Source organism: Lolium perenne, chromosome 6 (assembly GCF_019359855.2).
Source record: "Lolium perenne isolate Kyuss_39 chromosome 6, Kyuss_2.0, whole genome shotgun sequence".
NCBI lineage: Eukaryota > Viridiplantae > Streptophyta > Magnoliopsida > Poales > Poaceae > Lolium > Lolium perenne.
In genome coordinates, this window is record NC_067249.2 from 193056415 (window position 1) to 193075428 (window position 19014).

Genomic DNA, 19014 nt, shown 5'->3' on the forward strand with positions numbered 1-19014 from the left:
CCCAAGCGGCGTTTCTCGGGGAAAAAGAGGATGGCTCGGGGAATCCGGATGAAAGAGGAGACACGTGGGCGTGGGCGGTTGGTTTAGCTTCATCCGGAGTCCCCGGGAGACCCCCGGGAAACCGAGGATGGCATGGGGAGTCCGGACGAAAATAGGCTCAAATCCGGACCAAAACGAGGAACCGGGGGCCTGACTGGGCCGTTTTTCGCCGTCCGGATGAAAAAAGTGGCCGTGGGGGGCTCTGTGGGGAGACGAGTGGAGATGCTCTTAGGCGTGACGTCGAAATAAGTTGATGGAGTCGCGGCGTCATATTTGGTGAAGCCATTTAAGATGAAGTCATAGACAATAATATACGAAGATGAATCCCAGATGAAGTATTTGAGATGAATCCATATTGAAGATTACGCCATTATATATAGAGCATATATTGAAAATAAATCCGTCGATATCATAGAGGATGAATCCATTGGCCCGAAGAATCCAATAATAATCATAGAAGATGAATCCGCTGATATCATAGAAGATGAATCCATTGATCCGAAGAAAATAGTTCTAGTAATAACCATAAAAGATGAATCCATTGTCCCGGAAACGCATCGGGTAATATTGTATAAGAGTAAACCAATAATAACCCGAAGAGAAATAATCCAGCAAGCCGAAGAAGATAAATCCACTGTTCCGAAGAAGATAAATCCACTCAGTCGAAGAAAATAATTCCACTGAGCCGAAGAAAATAATTCCACTGAGCCGGAGAAGATACATCCAGAGCCGAAGAAAAAAAATCACCAAGTAACCGAGTATATTTGTGGTAACGAAATAATGGCGCAACCCCAGATGTCGGGTGAATTTGCTGTAATGATGCAATGTTGCAGGCCCGAGTATTCGGGTGTGCCGAAAGTAAATAATAATTGAGTCTCGGTAGAGGAACACTTAGCTTTTTTATCGGGTGCGACGGAGTCTTTGCTGAAGTAGGTCGTGCAACGGACACAGTCGATGTAGGCGCGCGGCGTCTGACTGGGAGTAGTCGATATAGCGCAGCGCATGACAGTGAAGTTCAGCGGCGTTTGATCGGGAGAAACATACATGGAGGCGAGTCGTGTCGTTCCAACAATTAGCATCACAGAAGATGTGCAGACTCATGGTTGAGTACCGCCATTAATCCTGGTTATTAAGTTGTAGCGCAGGACAGAGCCGATTGTCTCTGCTTTCGATTCCACATTATTTTCCTCTCGACTAGCTGCTGATTACTTTGTCGGGATGCATCATCGCATGGATTCCTGATGAAGACAAGCGGAAGGAGCTGGCAGATGCACAATCCGGGAATCCGTACCCGCGCCGTGTGAAATCGACTGCCTGAAGTTGTATCGTGACCCAGGCACGGACTTTGCCGAGTTTGCTGGGTCGGCCGCGCGCCGCCATGAAGTTAACCAACTCCACGATCCGTCGGAACAACTCACGATCGTGACTTCAATTTTGCCGATGATGTTGACGATGAATTTGACGGATCCCGCCCGGATAACAAAATCCAGTCGCCAAAATTCCCACGGACGGCGCCAATTGACGAGGGAACACTATTGGTAATCTATGCATGAGGCTTGCAACTTATAGGATATTTTATACATAACACATATGCTTTATTACTACCGTTGACAAAATTGTTTCTTGTTTTCAAAATAAAAGCTCTAGCACAAACATAACAATCCATGCTTCCCTCTGCGAAGGGCCATTCTTCTACTTTTATGTTGAGTCAGTTTACCCACTCCTTTCTGTCTTAGAAGCAAACACTTGTGTTAACTGTGCATTGATTCTTACATACTTGCATATTTGTCTTCATCATATTACTTTGCATTGACAACTATCCATGAGATATACATGTTACAAGTTGAAAGCAACCGCTGAAACTTAATCTTCCTTTGTGTTGCTTCAATGCCTTTACTTTGAATTTATTGCTTTATGAGTTAACTCTTATACAAGACTTATTGATGCTTATCTTGAAAGTACTATTCATGAAAAGTCTTTGCTATATGATTCAGTTGTTTACTCATTATCTTTACCATTGTTTCGAATCGCTGCATTCATTACATATGCTTACAATAGTATTGATCAAGATTATGATAGCATGTCACTTCAGAAATTATCTTTGTTATCGTTTACCTACTCGAGGACGAGCAGGAACTAAGCTTGGGAATGCTTGATACGTCTCAAACGTATCTATAATTTCTTATGTTCCATGCTACTTTATTGATGATACTCACATGTTTTATACATACTTTATGTCATATTTATGCATTTTCTGGCACTAACCTATTAACAAGATGCCGAAGAGCCACTTGCTGTTTTCTGCTGTTTTTGATTTCAGAAATCCTAGTAAGAAAATATTCTCGGAATTGGACGAAATCAACGCCCAGAGTCTTATTTTTCCACGAAGCTTCCAGAAGTCCGAAAGGGAAACGTAGTGGGGCGATGAGGCGGCGACACGCCTGGGCGGCGCGGCCCAGGCCCTGGCCGCGCGGCCCTGTCGTGTGGGCCCCTCGTGACGCCCCCTGACCTACCCTTCCGCCTACATATAGCCTTCGTCGAGAAAACCCCAGTACCGAGAGCCACGATACGGAAAACCTTCCAGAGACACCGACGCCGCCAATCCCATCTCGGGGGATTCAGGAGATCGCCTCCGGCACCCTGCCGGAGAGGGGAATCATCTCCCGGAGGACTCTTCATCGCCATGATCGCCTCCGGATTGATGTGTGAGTAGTTCACCCCTGGACTATGGGTCCATAGCAGTAGCTAGATGGTCGTCTTCTCCTCATGTCCTATCATTGTCGGATCTTGTGAGCTTCCTAACATGATCAAGATCATCTATTTGTAATGCTACATGTTGCGTTTGTTGGGATCCGATGAATATGGAATACTATGTTATGTTGATTATCAATCTATCATCTATGTGTTGTTTATGATCTTGCATGCTCTCCGTTGCTAGTAGAGGCTCTGGCCAAGTCGTTACTTGTAACTCTAAGAGGGAGTATTTATGCTCGATAGTGGGTTCATGCCTCCATTAAATCTGGGACAGTGACAGAAAGTTCTAAGGTTGTGGATGTGCTGTTGCCACTAGGGATAAAACATCAATGCTTAGTCTAAGGATATTTGTGTTGATTACATTACGCACCATACTTAATGCAATTATCTGTTGTTTGCAACTTAATATTGGAAGGGGTGCGGATGCTAACCTGAAGGTGGACTTTTTAGGCATAGATGCATGCTGGATAGCGGTCTATGTAATTTGTCGTAATGCCCAATTAAATTTCACACTACTCATCATAATATGTATGTGCATTGTCATGCCATCTTTATTTGTCTATTGCCCAACTGTAATTTGTTCACCCAACATGCTATTTATCTTATGGAGAGACACCACTAGTGAACTGTGGACCCCGGTCCATTCTTTACATCGAATACAATCTACTGCAATACTTGTTCTTACTGTTCTCTGCAAACATCATCATCCACACTATACATCTAATCCTTTGTTACAGCAAGCCGGTGAGATTGACAACCTCACTGTCACGTTGGGACAAAGTATTTTGGTTGTGTTGTGCAGGTTCCACGTTGGCGCCGTCAACCTTCAACGTGCTTCTTGACTCCTACTGGTTCGATAAACCTTGGTTTCTTACTGAGGGAAACTTACTGCTATACGCATCACACCTTCCACTTGGGGTTCCCAACGGTCGCGTGCTGTACGCGTGTCAGTAGTCATAGTGGTAGTGGCGTGAACAAGCATGAGTGACGCAACACCGTCCATGACATCCTCGAAGTAGGAGAAGAAGAACCTGACGGCGTGACGAAGAACTTGCACAGACGTGATGACCCACAGAAGAAGGCGGCACAGTGGTAGCTAGAGACGTCAGTGAGCTGGGACGATGAAATTGACTGCGTGCAGGGGCGCTAAGCCCCGAGGGGATGGCATATCTGCAGGGCGTGAGTCATGTAGCGGCGGGACACCACCGACATGTACACGTCGGAAGGCGTGTTGGTGGCAGGAAGTGAGGATAAAGGGCGGCAGAGTTGTGGCCCGAAGGGGAGACACAACAGCAGCCCGTAGCTCGATCGGTGGTAGGAACGCGTGCTCTATGACGAGGTGGACACGATCTGGCGGGACGACTACTGCAGCCTGCTGATGGGCCGCAATTGTCGCCCGAGTGACGGGTCAACGTTGTGGTCGTAGTAGAGGCCAGCGAATACGACATGCGCGCGATGGGTGACTCAATTCTATGTATGACGAGTTATCCAAAAAAAAGTGCCTTTCGAGCGACCGGTGGAAAAGAAAAGAAAAGTGATCTACATATTAAAAAAAATACTCGAGGGCAGCCGATCAACCGATCGCCATATGAACCCTACCCCGGGTTGCGTGGCCCCTGGAGAAGCTCGTGAAGACCGACCTCCCTGGGGGTGGCACGTAAGCGTGTTTAGCGGCCAGATTTAGGATCTTTTGTCTGGTACCACAAAAGAGTATGATGTTTGGCCTTATACGGTGAATGATGTATTGAGTCTCTTGGACGAGTTATATAGTACAAGACTTGGAGACGAAAAAGCTCTCCTAGACATACGGTAGAAAATGGACTACAAATTCCGTGTGATCTAAACTACCAAATATATCTCTAACGCAAAGGAGGACATAGTGCTAGTCTGTGCACGTGCATAAGCATTGCACTGTGGTTCAAAAGAGGCCATAGTTGCTAGTCTGTGCATTAGGAATTAGGATTGCACTGTGGTGCGTATAATTCACGTGAGGAAGAAGAATGGCATAAAGCCCGTAAGGGGAATAATACCTCACGTCTTGCCTTCTCACAAGCATACATCCTAATCAAAAGTGTCATTTTCCCACAGCAATCTGCCACCAAACACCCTTACAGAGAGACTGCATGGAATAGAAAGAAGAGGGGAGAGGTAGAAGGAAAAAAATGGGAAGAACGAAAGTAAAAGAGAGCGGATGGTGTCTGGACGAAAAGTCGAAAAGTCCAATCTATATCTTCCATCCTAGGCCACCGCCAAGCAACAAGTTACACTCTCACCTCTTTTTCACACAACACATCCAAACAGACACTCCTGTCCTTCAGCATTCCAAGTTTCCAACTCTCTTTCTCCCTCTCACTCTCCCCCCATCCGTGGACTCCTCTCCCCTCCTCTCCCCCAAGCAGCAAGAAATCCTCCAAGTTCCACCTCAATTTCGGCCATAACCCAACGAGCATCCGAATCAAGAAACCCCTTTTCAACTCCTTCTCGATCTCTAGCTAGCCACAAGTCAAGGGCAGCAGGCATCACACCACACCACCTGCTGTTTGCAAGTTGCAAGAAGTAGAGGAGAGAGATCAATGGAGCTGTTCCCATCACAGCCAGACCTGCAGCTGCAGCTCCAAATCAGTCCTCCCCCTGCCACCAAGCCAATGGACTTAGGGTTTTGGAAGAGGGCTCTCGACACCACCACCGCGACCACTACAGCATCAACGGCAGCAACCATCGCCGCTCCGTCCATCAATAGGGCATACTCCTCCGCCGTAGCGGCAGCCGGCAGCGGCTTCCACGCAACTGGCGCCGATGGCCTCTTCGATGGGCTACAGTTCTTGCAGCACACCCAGCCCATCCTCAATCATGAGGTGCAGGACCTGGCTTCCATGAGGCCCATCCGCGGCATCCCCGTGTACAACACCTCGCAGTCGCTCCCTTTTCTCCAGAGCCAGCTCCACCACCACCACCTCCACAACCACCAGCATTGCTACGACGCGATCGGTGGCGCGGCCGGCAGGCCAAGGTCGCCCGGCAAGGCCGGCGTGCTGCGGCTGGCGCCGCCGCCGGCCAAGCGGGGCTCCCGCGCGCCGAGGATGCGGTGGACGACGTCGCTGCACTCGCGGTTCGTCCACGCCGTCGAGCTGCTTGGAGGCCACGAGAGTATGTGCTGCTCTTGCTACTGCTAACTGTTGCTCGCGCACACAAGTGCGCATATATCTTTTCTTCTGCTTAATTTGCTTGCTATTAGTTTCTGATTAATTGTTTCTTAGCTATCTAACTACACAAAGGATCATTTTTCCCATTGATCGAATCTATCAGTTCTCCTGCTAGCATTCAAAAGAACTGGACAAGGATGCATATATGGGGTTCTTTGGCATAGTACAAGCTAGAGCTACGCTAAGCTCTTTGTTGGTGAATTGTGTGGTGTGCTGTTTTTTCTGATATTTTGTGTTTTTTGCGGTTGTGCAGGAGCAACACCCAAGTCAGTTCTTGAGCTAATGGACGTGAAGGATCTAACCTTAGCACATGTCAAGTCTCATTTGCAGGTAAATTTATATACATACGTTCTCCATCACCATGTTTGGTTCACTAGCTTGTTCATTGAGCTTCCAGTGTGTATGGCTCCCAAATAAGGAATATAAATAACACCTTGGAATGGAAGAAAATACACTACACGCAGACACTAGTCGATCCATCATATCTGATTTCTTGCCGCTGAATAATATATACTAGAACTTGCTTGTTCTTCGTTCCTCTCCCATTTTGAAGTCTCACTACTTCTCTCTATCTCTCGCTTATGCATGGAAGAATAGTCATTTTACAGTTCACTTTCTGAGCAGTAAATTCCCGTCTTGTACCTTCTCTCCCTGTTATATATATATAGAGAGAGAGAGACTTTACCACGATGGGTGAGAGGGAAGAGGGAGAGAAGGAGCTGGGCGGGTTCGCAGCTTTTCAATAAAAACTCGAGATCAGCAGCTGAGCAGCACAAAGCTTAAGCAAGCAAGGCGAAGCAAATGCGCGCCATTAAAAGCCACACCTTAGAGGATGAGAGCTATGGCGTCGTGGACGATCGACGGATCATGCACACATGCACACAGCAGCTCAGCAGAAGCACATTGATATGATATACGCATCCATGCATTTCTGCGCAAGAGCAGAAGGCCAAGTACAACCCTGCATCATTTCTCAATAATTAATTTCTGCCCTTTGGTGCTTCTCTGCCTTTGCCTGCACACAGTAGCTGATCGAGCCATCAATGCCCCAATTGTGCATATATGCTGATGCTGCTGCTCCTGCCGGAGTTATTGCTCCACCGTAGACCCGTACACACCTTTGACTTTAATACTGCTACACAAGTATCTAGCTTTAGTTTAGTCGTTTGTTTATGTGCATCGGAATTGTGTTTGATGATCTACATCCATGAACATATGGTTAACTACAGTAGTTGATTAATAACTTGCAGATGTACCGGACCATCAAGACCACTGATCACAAACCATCTGGTGCTCCATCCTACGGTATATATGATTGATCGATCGATCTCCTTGCTGATCGAAGTATCATTGGATTGGATTAGTAAGCAAGAATATTTATTTTTCAGGGCAAGCCAAGACAATCATAGACATCCCTGACGACAGCTCCTTCGACATCACCAACACCAGTGGATCCGAGTGTTCAGTCCAGCAATCAAATCTTGACGGGAACGACCATGGATCCAACATGTGCGCTCTCTGGAGCAACAACTCTTCGAGGTAACAAACACACACCATGCAAGCAAAGCCATTGCTAGCTTCTTAATGAGTAATGTGAACTTCTATACTTAGTTTGGACCAACTTGGTCACATTTTGCATTCTCACATACTAGTATGAGCTATATCACATGAGAGAGCTAGCTAGATTGCAACACCTAATTCCTAGTTCTAATACTCTTGATCTGGTGATGATCGGTTGAAGTTTGAACCAAACATTAGTAGCACGATTTATGATACATGGGTCCCTTGCCCTAATTATGAATTGCTCCATGTCAAACTAAATGTTCAAGCTAGTGGGCTATCAATGGATATCAGCAGCTACTTAGCTAGCTTGCACTTTAGAATTACTCCATACTGCTGGGCTCCGTCTTTTCTGCCATTTCAGGCGAATGGCAGAGAGGCACAGCTAGCGCTAAGTAGCTAAACATTCCCGTTGAGCCAGAAAACTGCTTTGCAGATCGATATAACTACAGAGCCTTACAGGGTCAAAAGCTGCTGGTAATTTCCCATAGAGTGCTAAAGCAACAAAGTACGCCTAAATATACACAGAGGTCGTAGTAGCATGCACCCATGTTTGGGCTCTTCATCTCATGCATGATGATGTCTACGTATTCTTCAAGAATCAACTATCACATTCCACAATTAAATAATGGACTATATATTTTGAGCAGTATATTAATGATCTAAAGAGGGCAACTTTTTGGTTCAAACCAGTCTAGTCTACTGCCTGCTTTAGGCAAAACAAACACCTATTCCTTTGCCTCATTTTCTTTGTTACTACCATATCAACCACCTACAAGTGCTCACAAAAAGCACCAGGGTTCTACCTTTGTTCCATCTGCTCCCCATGATGGTGCAATCATCTCTCGAATATATTTTATTAATCTATTTCATTAAACATATCCATCTACCCATTGGTCCAAAGTGCACACTTATATACTTTCCACAACTATAATTAATTAAGTAGACAATATAGTAGCACTACACTGGAATCTTGACCTGAAGTTACATCAGAAGCAACATCATGATAATCTCTTGCATGGCCAGGGATAGCTCTTAAACACATACAATCTGTATGTATATTGTACTATCGCATCCAAGCGTCCATATAGGCGTGTACCAGCACATGTATACACACGTATTGGAGTATTTGTGGACTCTGCGTGGTCACAATAGTTGTACTGGAGACATATGCATGTATTTTGTTTAGGTGGTGACTGTAGTACATGTATGTACATGTGCATACACACAAGCATTGACCAAGTGCCAGTGTGTGTGGTATCACATCGCAAAGTAATTAATAAAGGCAAGCAGCTAACTACACAGTTTTTTACCTCCAGTTAATCTATCTGATAAAGCTAGCTGCTTGTCATTGACAGCATCTTAACAGTGAAAGTCGTAGTTGCTTGCTTTGTTCCCTACCTTTTCCCCCTCCCTTGTGTTGCATGCAAATGGACTCCCACTGAAGAAAGAAAAGATGTAGATAGGCCGGCATTTGATTCTTTCATCAGCCCATGATATACAAAAAAGAAGGTGATACTTAATTCAATTCCTCTCTTTCTTTCTTTTGCTCGTGCAGCGGAGGGGCCTGGTTCCATGGAAAATCAAGAGATGCCAACCCAGGCGACATGAAATCCTTTGAGGTTCGTACACCCCTTTTTTTCCAACGGAAGAGATCATCATTACTATCTCCAATACCTCATCACCCAATGGCCATGATATGCTTTGCTAAGTTAGTGCAGTAGCGATCATTCCTTCTTCCATTTCTTGCATGCATCTTTTTGACGGCTTCCTGTTGAGTCATGATCAGAGCAAATTGTCGGCAGCATTTTCTTACAGTTATCAAGTCATCCCAGTCTGCTTAATTTGGTCCTTTGTTCATTTCATTTGCACTATTGACAATTGCAGGACGTCCAATCGCAGTGCCTCGACGTGGACAATGCCTCCTACCTGATGTCGTCACCGTTCCGACTATCTGAATTGGTCGTCGGCGCCAAGAAGCCGAACCTCGACTTCACCCTAGGACGAATGTAACCTGTCTCTGATGCGTGTTGATCGATCCATCGCAGTGGAAGATGTCTAGCTAGTTAGCTATATGATCACCTATAGGTTAATGAGATGCATATACTCGTGTGGCGCCAGCCCCATATGCATGTGTGTATGAAGCGGAGGAGGGAGCCAACAAAGCAAGATGATGGGAAAGCAAAAGAGGCTGAGAATTAAAGAATAAGACGAGACAACCGTTGATCTAGGAACAAAGTGCAAAAGGGCAGAGGGAGAGACATGGGTGCGTGCAAGTGTGCGTGCGTGGTAGAGAGATGGATAGCGAGAGAAATAGGCTTTATCAAAGGCAGGAAGGCAAGCAGGAGCATGCAACAGGTACCTTGCCTGCCTGCCTGCCTAAAGGGCTTGCAGATATATGTGCCTATAATCCTACATATCGATCGCTTGCTTCTGATGCACACACGATGGAACTAGCTAGGAGAGTGTAGTATGTGCGTGCATGGTGCCTGATGAGACAGAGCTGCATGCTAGGTTAAGAAAGGTTTCATCTTTTTGTTATGCACAAGAAAGGTGCAAAGTTGATGTGCTTATGTTATATATTTATGTGTATGGTCCATGCAGGCATGTATGATGGATTGATCAGTCTTGCTCTTTGCTATCTCCTAGTGTATAGCTACTAGCTTGGAATATATTCTTTCACTGGATTGGATATCATTGGAGCAAATATGGTTGGATTTGCAGTTCATGAGCTAAAGCAAATCAGTAAAGTTGATCTATCAACAAAAGGGTATTCTGAGTAGTACGTTTGATGCTCTATGTAGTTATGCTGCTAAGTGGACTGAACTTTTTTCTATCTACATTGATGCATGAAACTTACATGAAACAAAAATGACCGTGTGCATCGTCATGATGCAGAAGCTGGGGTATACTCCCATTTCGAAAAAAAACATGAAACAAGAATGGTGTAACTAGAATAGCCGTAAAAAATATTTTCTTATGATTGTGACATTTTTAACACACATAGGCCATAGCACATTTAAGTAGAGTAATTATTGGTCAAAGTTTTGTCTTAACCAATCAAAATAAGTCATATATACTCTGCCTCAGGGAAAACATTTATTTCCTGGGGGTTTTGGCTATAGTTTTAGTTGCTGCAAGTGTTCATGAATTCTAGCAAGTGTCGACTACCCTTGACCAGTTGAAGTGCCATTTGGAAAATGCAAGATTCAGTTTGGCGGAAAAATTTTAAGTTTTACAACGAATTTATTTTTTATATTTTGGTAATAGCTACAAAGTCAATCATGAGGTGAATTTGAAAATCAATTCGGTCGCATCAGTTGTGGAGCAAAACCCACATACTCTCCCCTTTTAAATAACACTGCATAATAGGTTTTGTTAGAACAAGCCTTGGACCCAAAAAATACACTACTAGTTACTACCTCCATCGCAAAGTTTAGGCTATATTATTTTTAAAAAGTCAAACTATGTCAAGTTTTACTAAGTTTTTATAAAAAAATTAACATGCAAAATACAAAATCAATATCATTAGATAGATAATAAAAAATATTTTTGTATGGTATCTAAAAAATATTATATTTGTTGATACATTCTTCTAAAAATTTGGTCAAACTTTACTTGGTTTGACTTTTTAAAAAAATAAAAGCTTTAAGCTTTGAGATGGAGGTAGTATGTAACTTTGAAGTGTGGTGGCGTACAAAAATTATGATATCTATTTATGTCACATGTTTTAGGACATGTTGTACTAACATGTCCTAAAACATGAAGTGAGAAGGGAAATACTAAAAAGGTATTGTCATGCATGACAATCTTCTCACTTGGCCCCTATTAGATGTTCTCGTTTATCCCAAGATGCGCGTATAAAAAGGGTGCTAGTTGCTATTGTTGTCACATAGTGATACCGTTTATGTCATTTGGAGACACCCTCCAATACTGCAAACATCTACATACAACATAGTCCTTTATATAAAAACACACATATAACAACACATGAAAAGGTTTATTTGCCGTGCCCCTCCTGCATCCCTTTCATTTACCTACACTTGGCATTGTCAAACACCTCATGAGATGTTGAAAAGAAGGCATTGCCACATTTTTAACTCAATAACATTAACCAATGCAATGGATAGTCATAATGTGCTTATAAAATTTGACAAGCGTTATAAATTCCAACACAATGGTAAATGCATAACATGTACCATCTCACACCACAATAACCACCATAGGAATTAGATCTGTAGAGCCGTAGTCATGTTGGGCAGCCCATACAGATTACTATAATGACAATACATAGAGAGATTTGATCAAGATACTACCACAAGCCAAATTCCAAGGGGCGGACTACTCCCTTCTCATGGTAGAGAGCGATGTGCATGTGTTGGTCAAGGAGGAGAAGCCACCGGAGGCGATTTCGGCAGTGGTTCCACCTGTAGTCTTCCTTTGGTGATGAACTGTAGTGTCTGTGTTTCTTTGTTTTTGATGTCCTCCTCCAGCCTTCGCGAAATAAAATCCGTGAAGGTATATACATGCTATTTTAGGGCAAAACATATCCTAGGGCGGTGAATCGGTGGCAACCGAGGCTCGAGCCTCCAGCTCCCCTTGGTGGAGCAGCTGGGGTAGGTGTAGAACATGTATTAAGGATAAACAATTATAAGCAAATCATGAAGTTATATTTCACCAAAAACAACAAGATCATAAGAAACACAAAATATCTTGCACCACAGCATTACTATCCAAATGAGAAATAAAACAATACTTGTGGATGTTTGTGCATAGTGTATATTTCTTTCTTTTCCTGTTAGTTGATCATAAGATAGAATATGAAAGAAGTGCAAGTGGTTGTGGGAAAATTCATGTGCAAAGTAAGAGTATGTTATTGTTTGAGATTTCATACCAAAACTTAGGTACTAAGAGTAGCTCATGTACTAGGACTCTTACTTCTTCTTTTTTCATAAATACACATGAGGACACAATTGTGATTCGACTATCTCAGACCAACAGATCTACCTAGCTAGAACAAGAATATCATGATATCATGATCATATTTTTCAGGTTAAGATCAAATGATACCCTCTATCATAACAACCTGAGTTTGGATTAACAATTCAATCCTATGACACGCTCAATCACGCTCATTACGAATTTAACTTGAGAAGGAGTTTACCTTTATTTGTTTATTAATTGGAACCAAGCATTATGTTGCCAACTGATACGTCTCAAACGTATCTATAATTTCTTATGTTCCATGCTAGTTTTATGACAATACTCACATGTTTTATATACACTTTATATCATTTTAATGCATTTTCCGGCACTAACCTATTAACAAGATGCCGAAGCGCCAGTTCCCGTTTTTGGTTTCAGAAATCCTACACAGGAAATATTCTCGGAATTGGACGAAACAAAAGCCCACGGTCTTATTTTTCACGGAGCCTTCCAGAAGTCCGAAGAGGAGACGAAGAGGGGCGACGAGGCGGCCACACCCTAGGGGGGCGCGGCCCCACCCCTGGCCGCACCGCCCTATGGGGTGGGCCCCTCGAGCGTCCCCCGACTCTGCCCCTTCGCCTATATATTCTCTCCGTCGCGAAAACCCTAGTACCGAGACCCACGATACGAGAAAAGTTCAAGATACGCCGCCGCCGCCAATCCCATCTCGGGAGATTCAGGAGATCGCCTCCGGCACCCTGCCGAAGAGGGGAATCATCACCGGAGGGCTCTACATCACCATGCCCGCCTCCGGACTGATGCGTGAGTAGTTCATCCTTAGACTATGGGTCCATAGCAGTAGCTAGATGATTGTCTTCTCCTCTTGTGCTATCATGTTTAGATCTTGTGAGCTGCCTATCATGATCAAGATCATCTATTTGTAATGCTACATGTTGTGTTTGTTGGGATCCGATGAATATGGAATACTATGTCAAGTTGATTATTGATCTATCATGTATGTGTTGTTTATGATCTTGCATGCTCTCCGTTGCTAGTAGAGGCTCTGGCCAAGTTGATACTTGTAACTCCAAGAGGGAGTATTTATGCTCGATAGTGGGTTCATGCCTCCATTGAATCTGGGACAGTGACAGAAAGTTCTAAGGTTATGGATGTGATGTTGCCACTAGGGATAAAACATCAATGCTTTGTCTAAGGATATTTATATTGTTTACATTACGCACAGTACTTAATGCAATTGTCTGTTGTTTGCAACTTAATACTGGAAGGGGTGCTGATGCTAACCCGAAGGTGGACTTTTTAGGCATAGATGCATGCTGGATAGCGGTCTATGTTCTTTGTCGTAATGCCCTAAGTAAATCTCATACTAGTCATCATGATATGTATGTGCATTGTTATGCCCTCTCTATTTGTCAATTGCCCAACTGTAATTTGTTCACCCAACATGTTATTTATCTTATTGGAGAGACACCACTAGTGAACTGTGGACCCCGGTCCATTCTTTTACATCTGAAATACAATCTACTGCAATCATTGTTCTCTGCTGTTCTTTGCAAACAAACATCATTCTCCACACCATACGTTTAATCCTTTGTTTACAGCAAGCCGGTGAGATTGACAACCTCACTGTTAAGTTGGGGCAAAGTATTTTGATTATGTTGTGCAGGTTCCACGTTGGCGCCGGAATCCCTGGTGTTGCGCCGCACTACACTCCTTCACCAACAACCTTCACGTGGCCTTCATCTCCTACTGGTTCGATAACCTGGGTTTCTTTCTGAGGGAAAACTTGTTGTTGTGCGCATCACACCTTCCTCTTGGGGTTCCCAACGGACGTGTGCATCACGCGCCATCAAGACTGTTTTCTGGCACCGTTGCCGGGGAGATAAAGACACGCTGCAAGGGGAGTCTCTCACATCCAATCTCTTTACTTTGTTTATTGTCTTGCTTTACTTTATTTTATTTTCTGTCTTGTTTGCTTTCTTTATATCAAAAACACAAAAAAAATTAGTTACTTGCATTTAATTTATTTTGTTATCATGACTAGTCCTGTACTTGTTACTCTGTCACCTGAGGAATTGATCTTTACTTTTAAACAAGGGGATGAGGAGAGTTTTAAGGGAGCTTGGTCTAGAATTTTTGATTCTTCTGGTAAAACTGAACCTAAAATGACTCTAAGCCTGCTTCTTAGTAACTTTTGTTTTGGGCTTACTCTTCGCTATAGATATGCCTTGGATGTTGTAGTGGGAGGAGATTTCCTTCACTGCGATGGGGATCAAGCTTTTAATGTCATAAAAAATTGTTTACATCATCTAGCTCCGCTAATAATTTTGATTCATCTCTTGCTAGTATTTATAATAGATTAAACACTCTCGAGACAAATATATCTTGCTTAAAAGAAGGGTATAGTCAGATTCGTGAGCATTTTGATTATGTCCCAATAAACTTTGAACCTTCAATGTGGGACCGTACTATTAAAGTTGCTATTTGTGGTGAAACTTTTTATGCCCGTTGTGATATTATGTCTGAGTTTTGCCTTATGCCTAAAAGTATTATGAATCTTTGACACTTTGGGGACTTGCTGAAGGAGGAGAAGGAATAACTCTTACTGATAACTCTGTTATAATTCCTAAGGGAATAGCTGAAGGTGTGTTCACAACCTTTCTTGGAAGAACGGTATCCACAGATTATCTCGTTATTGAATGTGTAGGGACATGACAAATCACACTTGGAAGATCCCTGCTGAAACTCTTGGGAGCGACCATAGATGTGGGGAAAGGCACTCTAAACCTCTACACCCAGATGCGGTCATATATTCCCTAAACCAAAGAGTAAGAACAAGAGTAAGAAGGGTAGGCGCAAAGCCCCTGGTAATAATGTTAATGCTTCCTCTCTTGATAATACTTGATTTACACTTTCTGCGCCTAGCTGAAAGGCGTTAAAGAAAAGCGCTTATGGGAGACAACCCATTATTTTACTTCTGCAATTTTTATTTTATATTTGTGTCTTGGAAGTTGTTACTAATGTAGCAACCTCTCCTTATCTTTACTTTATTGCATTGTTGTGCCAAGAAAGTCTTTGATAGTAAGGTTGATACTAGATTTGGATTTCTGCGCAGAAACAGATTTCTAACTGTCACGAATTTGAGTAGGTCTCTCTGTAGGAAACTCAGAAAAATCTGCGAAAATTCATGAGTGATCCTCAGATATGTACGCAACTTTCATTCAATTTGAGCTTCTTCATCTGAGCATGTTAAGTTCCTCGAAAAAATTTGTCTTTACGGACTGTTCTATTTTGACAGATTCTGCCTTTTATTTCACATTGCCTCTTTTACTGTGTTGAGTGGATTTCTTTGCTCCATTAACTTTCAGTAGCTTTGGGTAATGTCCAGAAGTGTTGGTAATGATTGTGTCCTCTCTGAACATGTGAATTTTTGATTATGCACTAACCCTCTAATGAGATTGTTTTGAGTTTGGTGTGGAGGAAGTTTTCAAGGGTCAAGATAGGAGGATGATATAATATGATCAAGAAGAGTGAAAAGTCTAAGCTTGGGGATGCCCCCGTGGTTCACCCCTGCATATTTCAAGAAGACTCAAGCATCTAAGCTTGGGGATGCCCAAGGCATCCCCTTCTTCATCGACAACTTATCAGGTCACCTCTAGTGAAACTATATTTTTATTCCGTCACATCTTATGTGCTTTACTTGGAGCGCCTGTATGTTTTTTTTTGTTTTTTTTGAATAAAATCGGATCCTAGCATTCCTTGTGTGGGAGAGAGACACGCTCCGCTTGTTCATATGAACACTGGTGTTCTTAGCTTTACTTTTAATGTTCATGGCGAAGGTTGAAAACCGCTTCGTTTATTGCTATTTGGTTGGAAACAGAAAATGCTTCATGTGGTAATTGGTATATTGTCTTGAATAATTCGATACTTGGCAATTGTTTTGAGTTCTCAAATAGATCATGTTTAAGCTCTTGCATCATGTAGTTTGAACCTATTAGTGGAGAATTACTGTAGAGCTTGTTGAAATTTGGTTTGCATGATTGGTCTCTCTAAAGTCTAGATATTTTCTGGTAAAAGTGTTTGAACAACAAGGAAGACAGTGTAGAGTCTTATAATGCTTGCAATATGTTCTTATGTAAGTTTTGCTGTACCGGTTCATACTTGTGTTTGCTTCAAACAACCTTGCTAGCCAAAGCCTTGTACTGAGAGGGAATGCTTCTCGTGCATCCAAAACCTTGAGCCAAAACTTATGCCATTTGTGTCCACCATATGTACCTACTATGTGGTATTTCTCTGCCATTCCAAAGTAAATTGCTTACGTGCTACCTTTAAAATTTCATTCCTTGTCTTTGCAATATATAGCTCATGGGAAAGTAGCTTAAAAACTATTGAGGTAAACAATATGTCGCTTATGTATCTTATTTCTTATAAGTTGCTTGTTGAGCGGTAACCATGTTTCTGGGGATGCCATCAACTGCTACACTTTTGTTGAATATCATGTGAGTTGCTATGCATGTTCGTCTTGTCTGAAGTAAGGGTGATTTGCCATGAGTTGAATGGTTTGAGTATGCATATTGTTAGAGAAGAACATTGGGCCGCCAACCAAAGCCATGTATCATGGTGGAAGTTTCAGCTTGGACATTAATCCTCAATCTCTTATGAGAATATTATCTGTTGTTGAATGCTTAAGCATTAAAGAGGAGTCTATTATCTGTTTTCTATGTTGTCCCGGTATGGATGTCCTCAAGTTGAGATTTATCAAAACCGAGAAATCAAATGCGATCTATCTCCTTGGACCTTTGTACAGGTGGCATAGAGGTACCCCTTTGTGACACTTGGTTGAAACATATGTAATGCAATGATAATCCATGGAAATCCGAGCTAATTAGGATAAGGTGCGAGCACTATTGGTATTCAATGCATGAGGCTTGCAACTTATAGGATGTTTTATGCATAACACATATGAATTATTACTACCGCTGACAAAATTGTTTCCATGTTTTCAAAATAAAAGCTCTAGCACATGAGTAATCCCTGCTTCCCTCTGTGAAGGGCCCTTCTTTTACTTTATGTTGAGTCAGTTTACCTACTTCTTTCCATCTTAGAAGCAAACACTTGTGTCAACTATGTGCATTGATTTCTACATACTTGCTTATTCGCACTCATCATATTACTTTGTGTTGACAATTATCCATGAGATATACATGTTGAAAGTTGAAAGCAACTGCTGAAACTTATATCTTCCTTTATGTTGCTTGAAAACCTTCTATTAAGAATCTATTGCTTTATGAGTTAACTCTTATGCAAGACTTATTGATGCTTGTCTTGAAAGTACTATTCATGAAAAGTCTTTGCTATATGATTCAGTTGTTTAGTCATTATCTTTACCATTGCTTTGAATCACTTCATTCATCTCATATGCTTTACAATAGTATTGATCAAGATTATGATAGTAGCATATGCTTTCAGAAATTATCCTTGTTATCGTATGCTTATGCAAGATCATATGCTTTCATAAATTATCCTTGTTATCGTTGTTATCATATGCTTTCAGAAATTATCCTTGTTATCGTTTACCTACTCGAGGGCGAGTAGGAACTAAGCTTGGGGATGCTTGATACGTCTCAAACGTATCTATAATTTCTTATGTTCCATGCTAGTTTTATGACAATACTCACATGTTTTATATACACTTTATATCATTTTAATGCATTTTCCGGCACTAACCTATTAACAAGATGCCGAAGCGCCAGTTCCTATTTTCTACTGTTTTTGGTTTCAGAAATCCTACACAGGAAATATTCTCGGAATTGGGCGAAACAAAAGCCCACGGTCTTATTTTCCACGGAGCCTTCCAGAAGTCCGAAGAGGAGACGAAGAGGGGCGACGAGGCGGCCACACCCTAGGGGGGCGCGGCCCCACCCCTGGCCGCGCCGCCCTATGGGGTGGGCCCCTCGAGCGTCCCCCCGACTCTGCCCCTTCGCCTATATATTCTCTCCGTCGCGAAAACCCTAGTACCGAGAGCCATGATACGAGAAAAGTTCCAGAGACGCCGCTGATACGTCTCCAACGTATCGATAATTTCTTATGTTCCATGCTACTTTATTGATGATATCTACATGTTTTATACATACTTTATGTCATATTTATGCATTTTCTGGCACTAACCAATTAACGAGATGCCGAAGAGCCAGTTGCTGTTTTCTGCTGTTTTTGGTTTCAGAAATCCTAGTAAGGAAATATTCTCGGAATTGGACGAAATCAACGCCTAGGATCTTATTTTTCCACGAAGCTTCCAGAAGTCCGGAGAGGAAATGAAGTGGGGCGACGAGGCTGCCACACACCAGGGCGGCGCGGCCCAGGCCCTGGCCGCGCCGGCCTGTGGTGTGGGCCCCTCGTGGCGCCCCTGACCTACCCTTCCGCCTACTTAAGCTTTCGTCGAGAATAACTCCAGTACCGAGAGCCACGATACGGAAAGCCTTCCAGAGACGCCACCGCCGCCAATCCCATCTCG

General features: G+C 42.9%; 1 protein-coding gene across 1 annotated transcript; it reads left to right on the forward strand.

Moving 5' to 3' along the window:
* The first annotated feature begins 5043 nt into the window (after positions 1–5043).
* Positions 5044–10248, forward strand: LOC127306576 (probable transcription factor KAN2). Its single transcript, XM_051337232.2, has 6 exons — positions 5044–5940; positions 6250–6326; positions 7247–7301; positions 7385–7535; positions 9115–9178; positions 9444–10248. Exons 1-6 carry the CDS (start codon positions 5367–5369, stop codon positions 9567–9569), a joined length of 1047 nt encoding a protein of 348 aa, XP_051193192.1. The 5' UTR covers positions 5044–5366; the 3' UTR covers positions 9570–10248.
* Positions 10249–19014: the final 8766 nt, after the last annotated feature.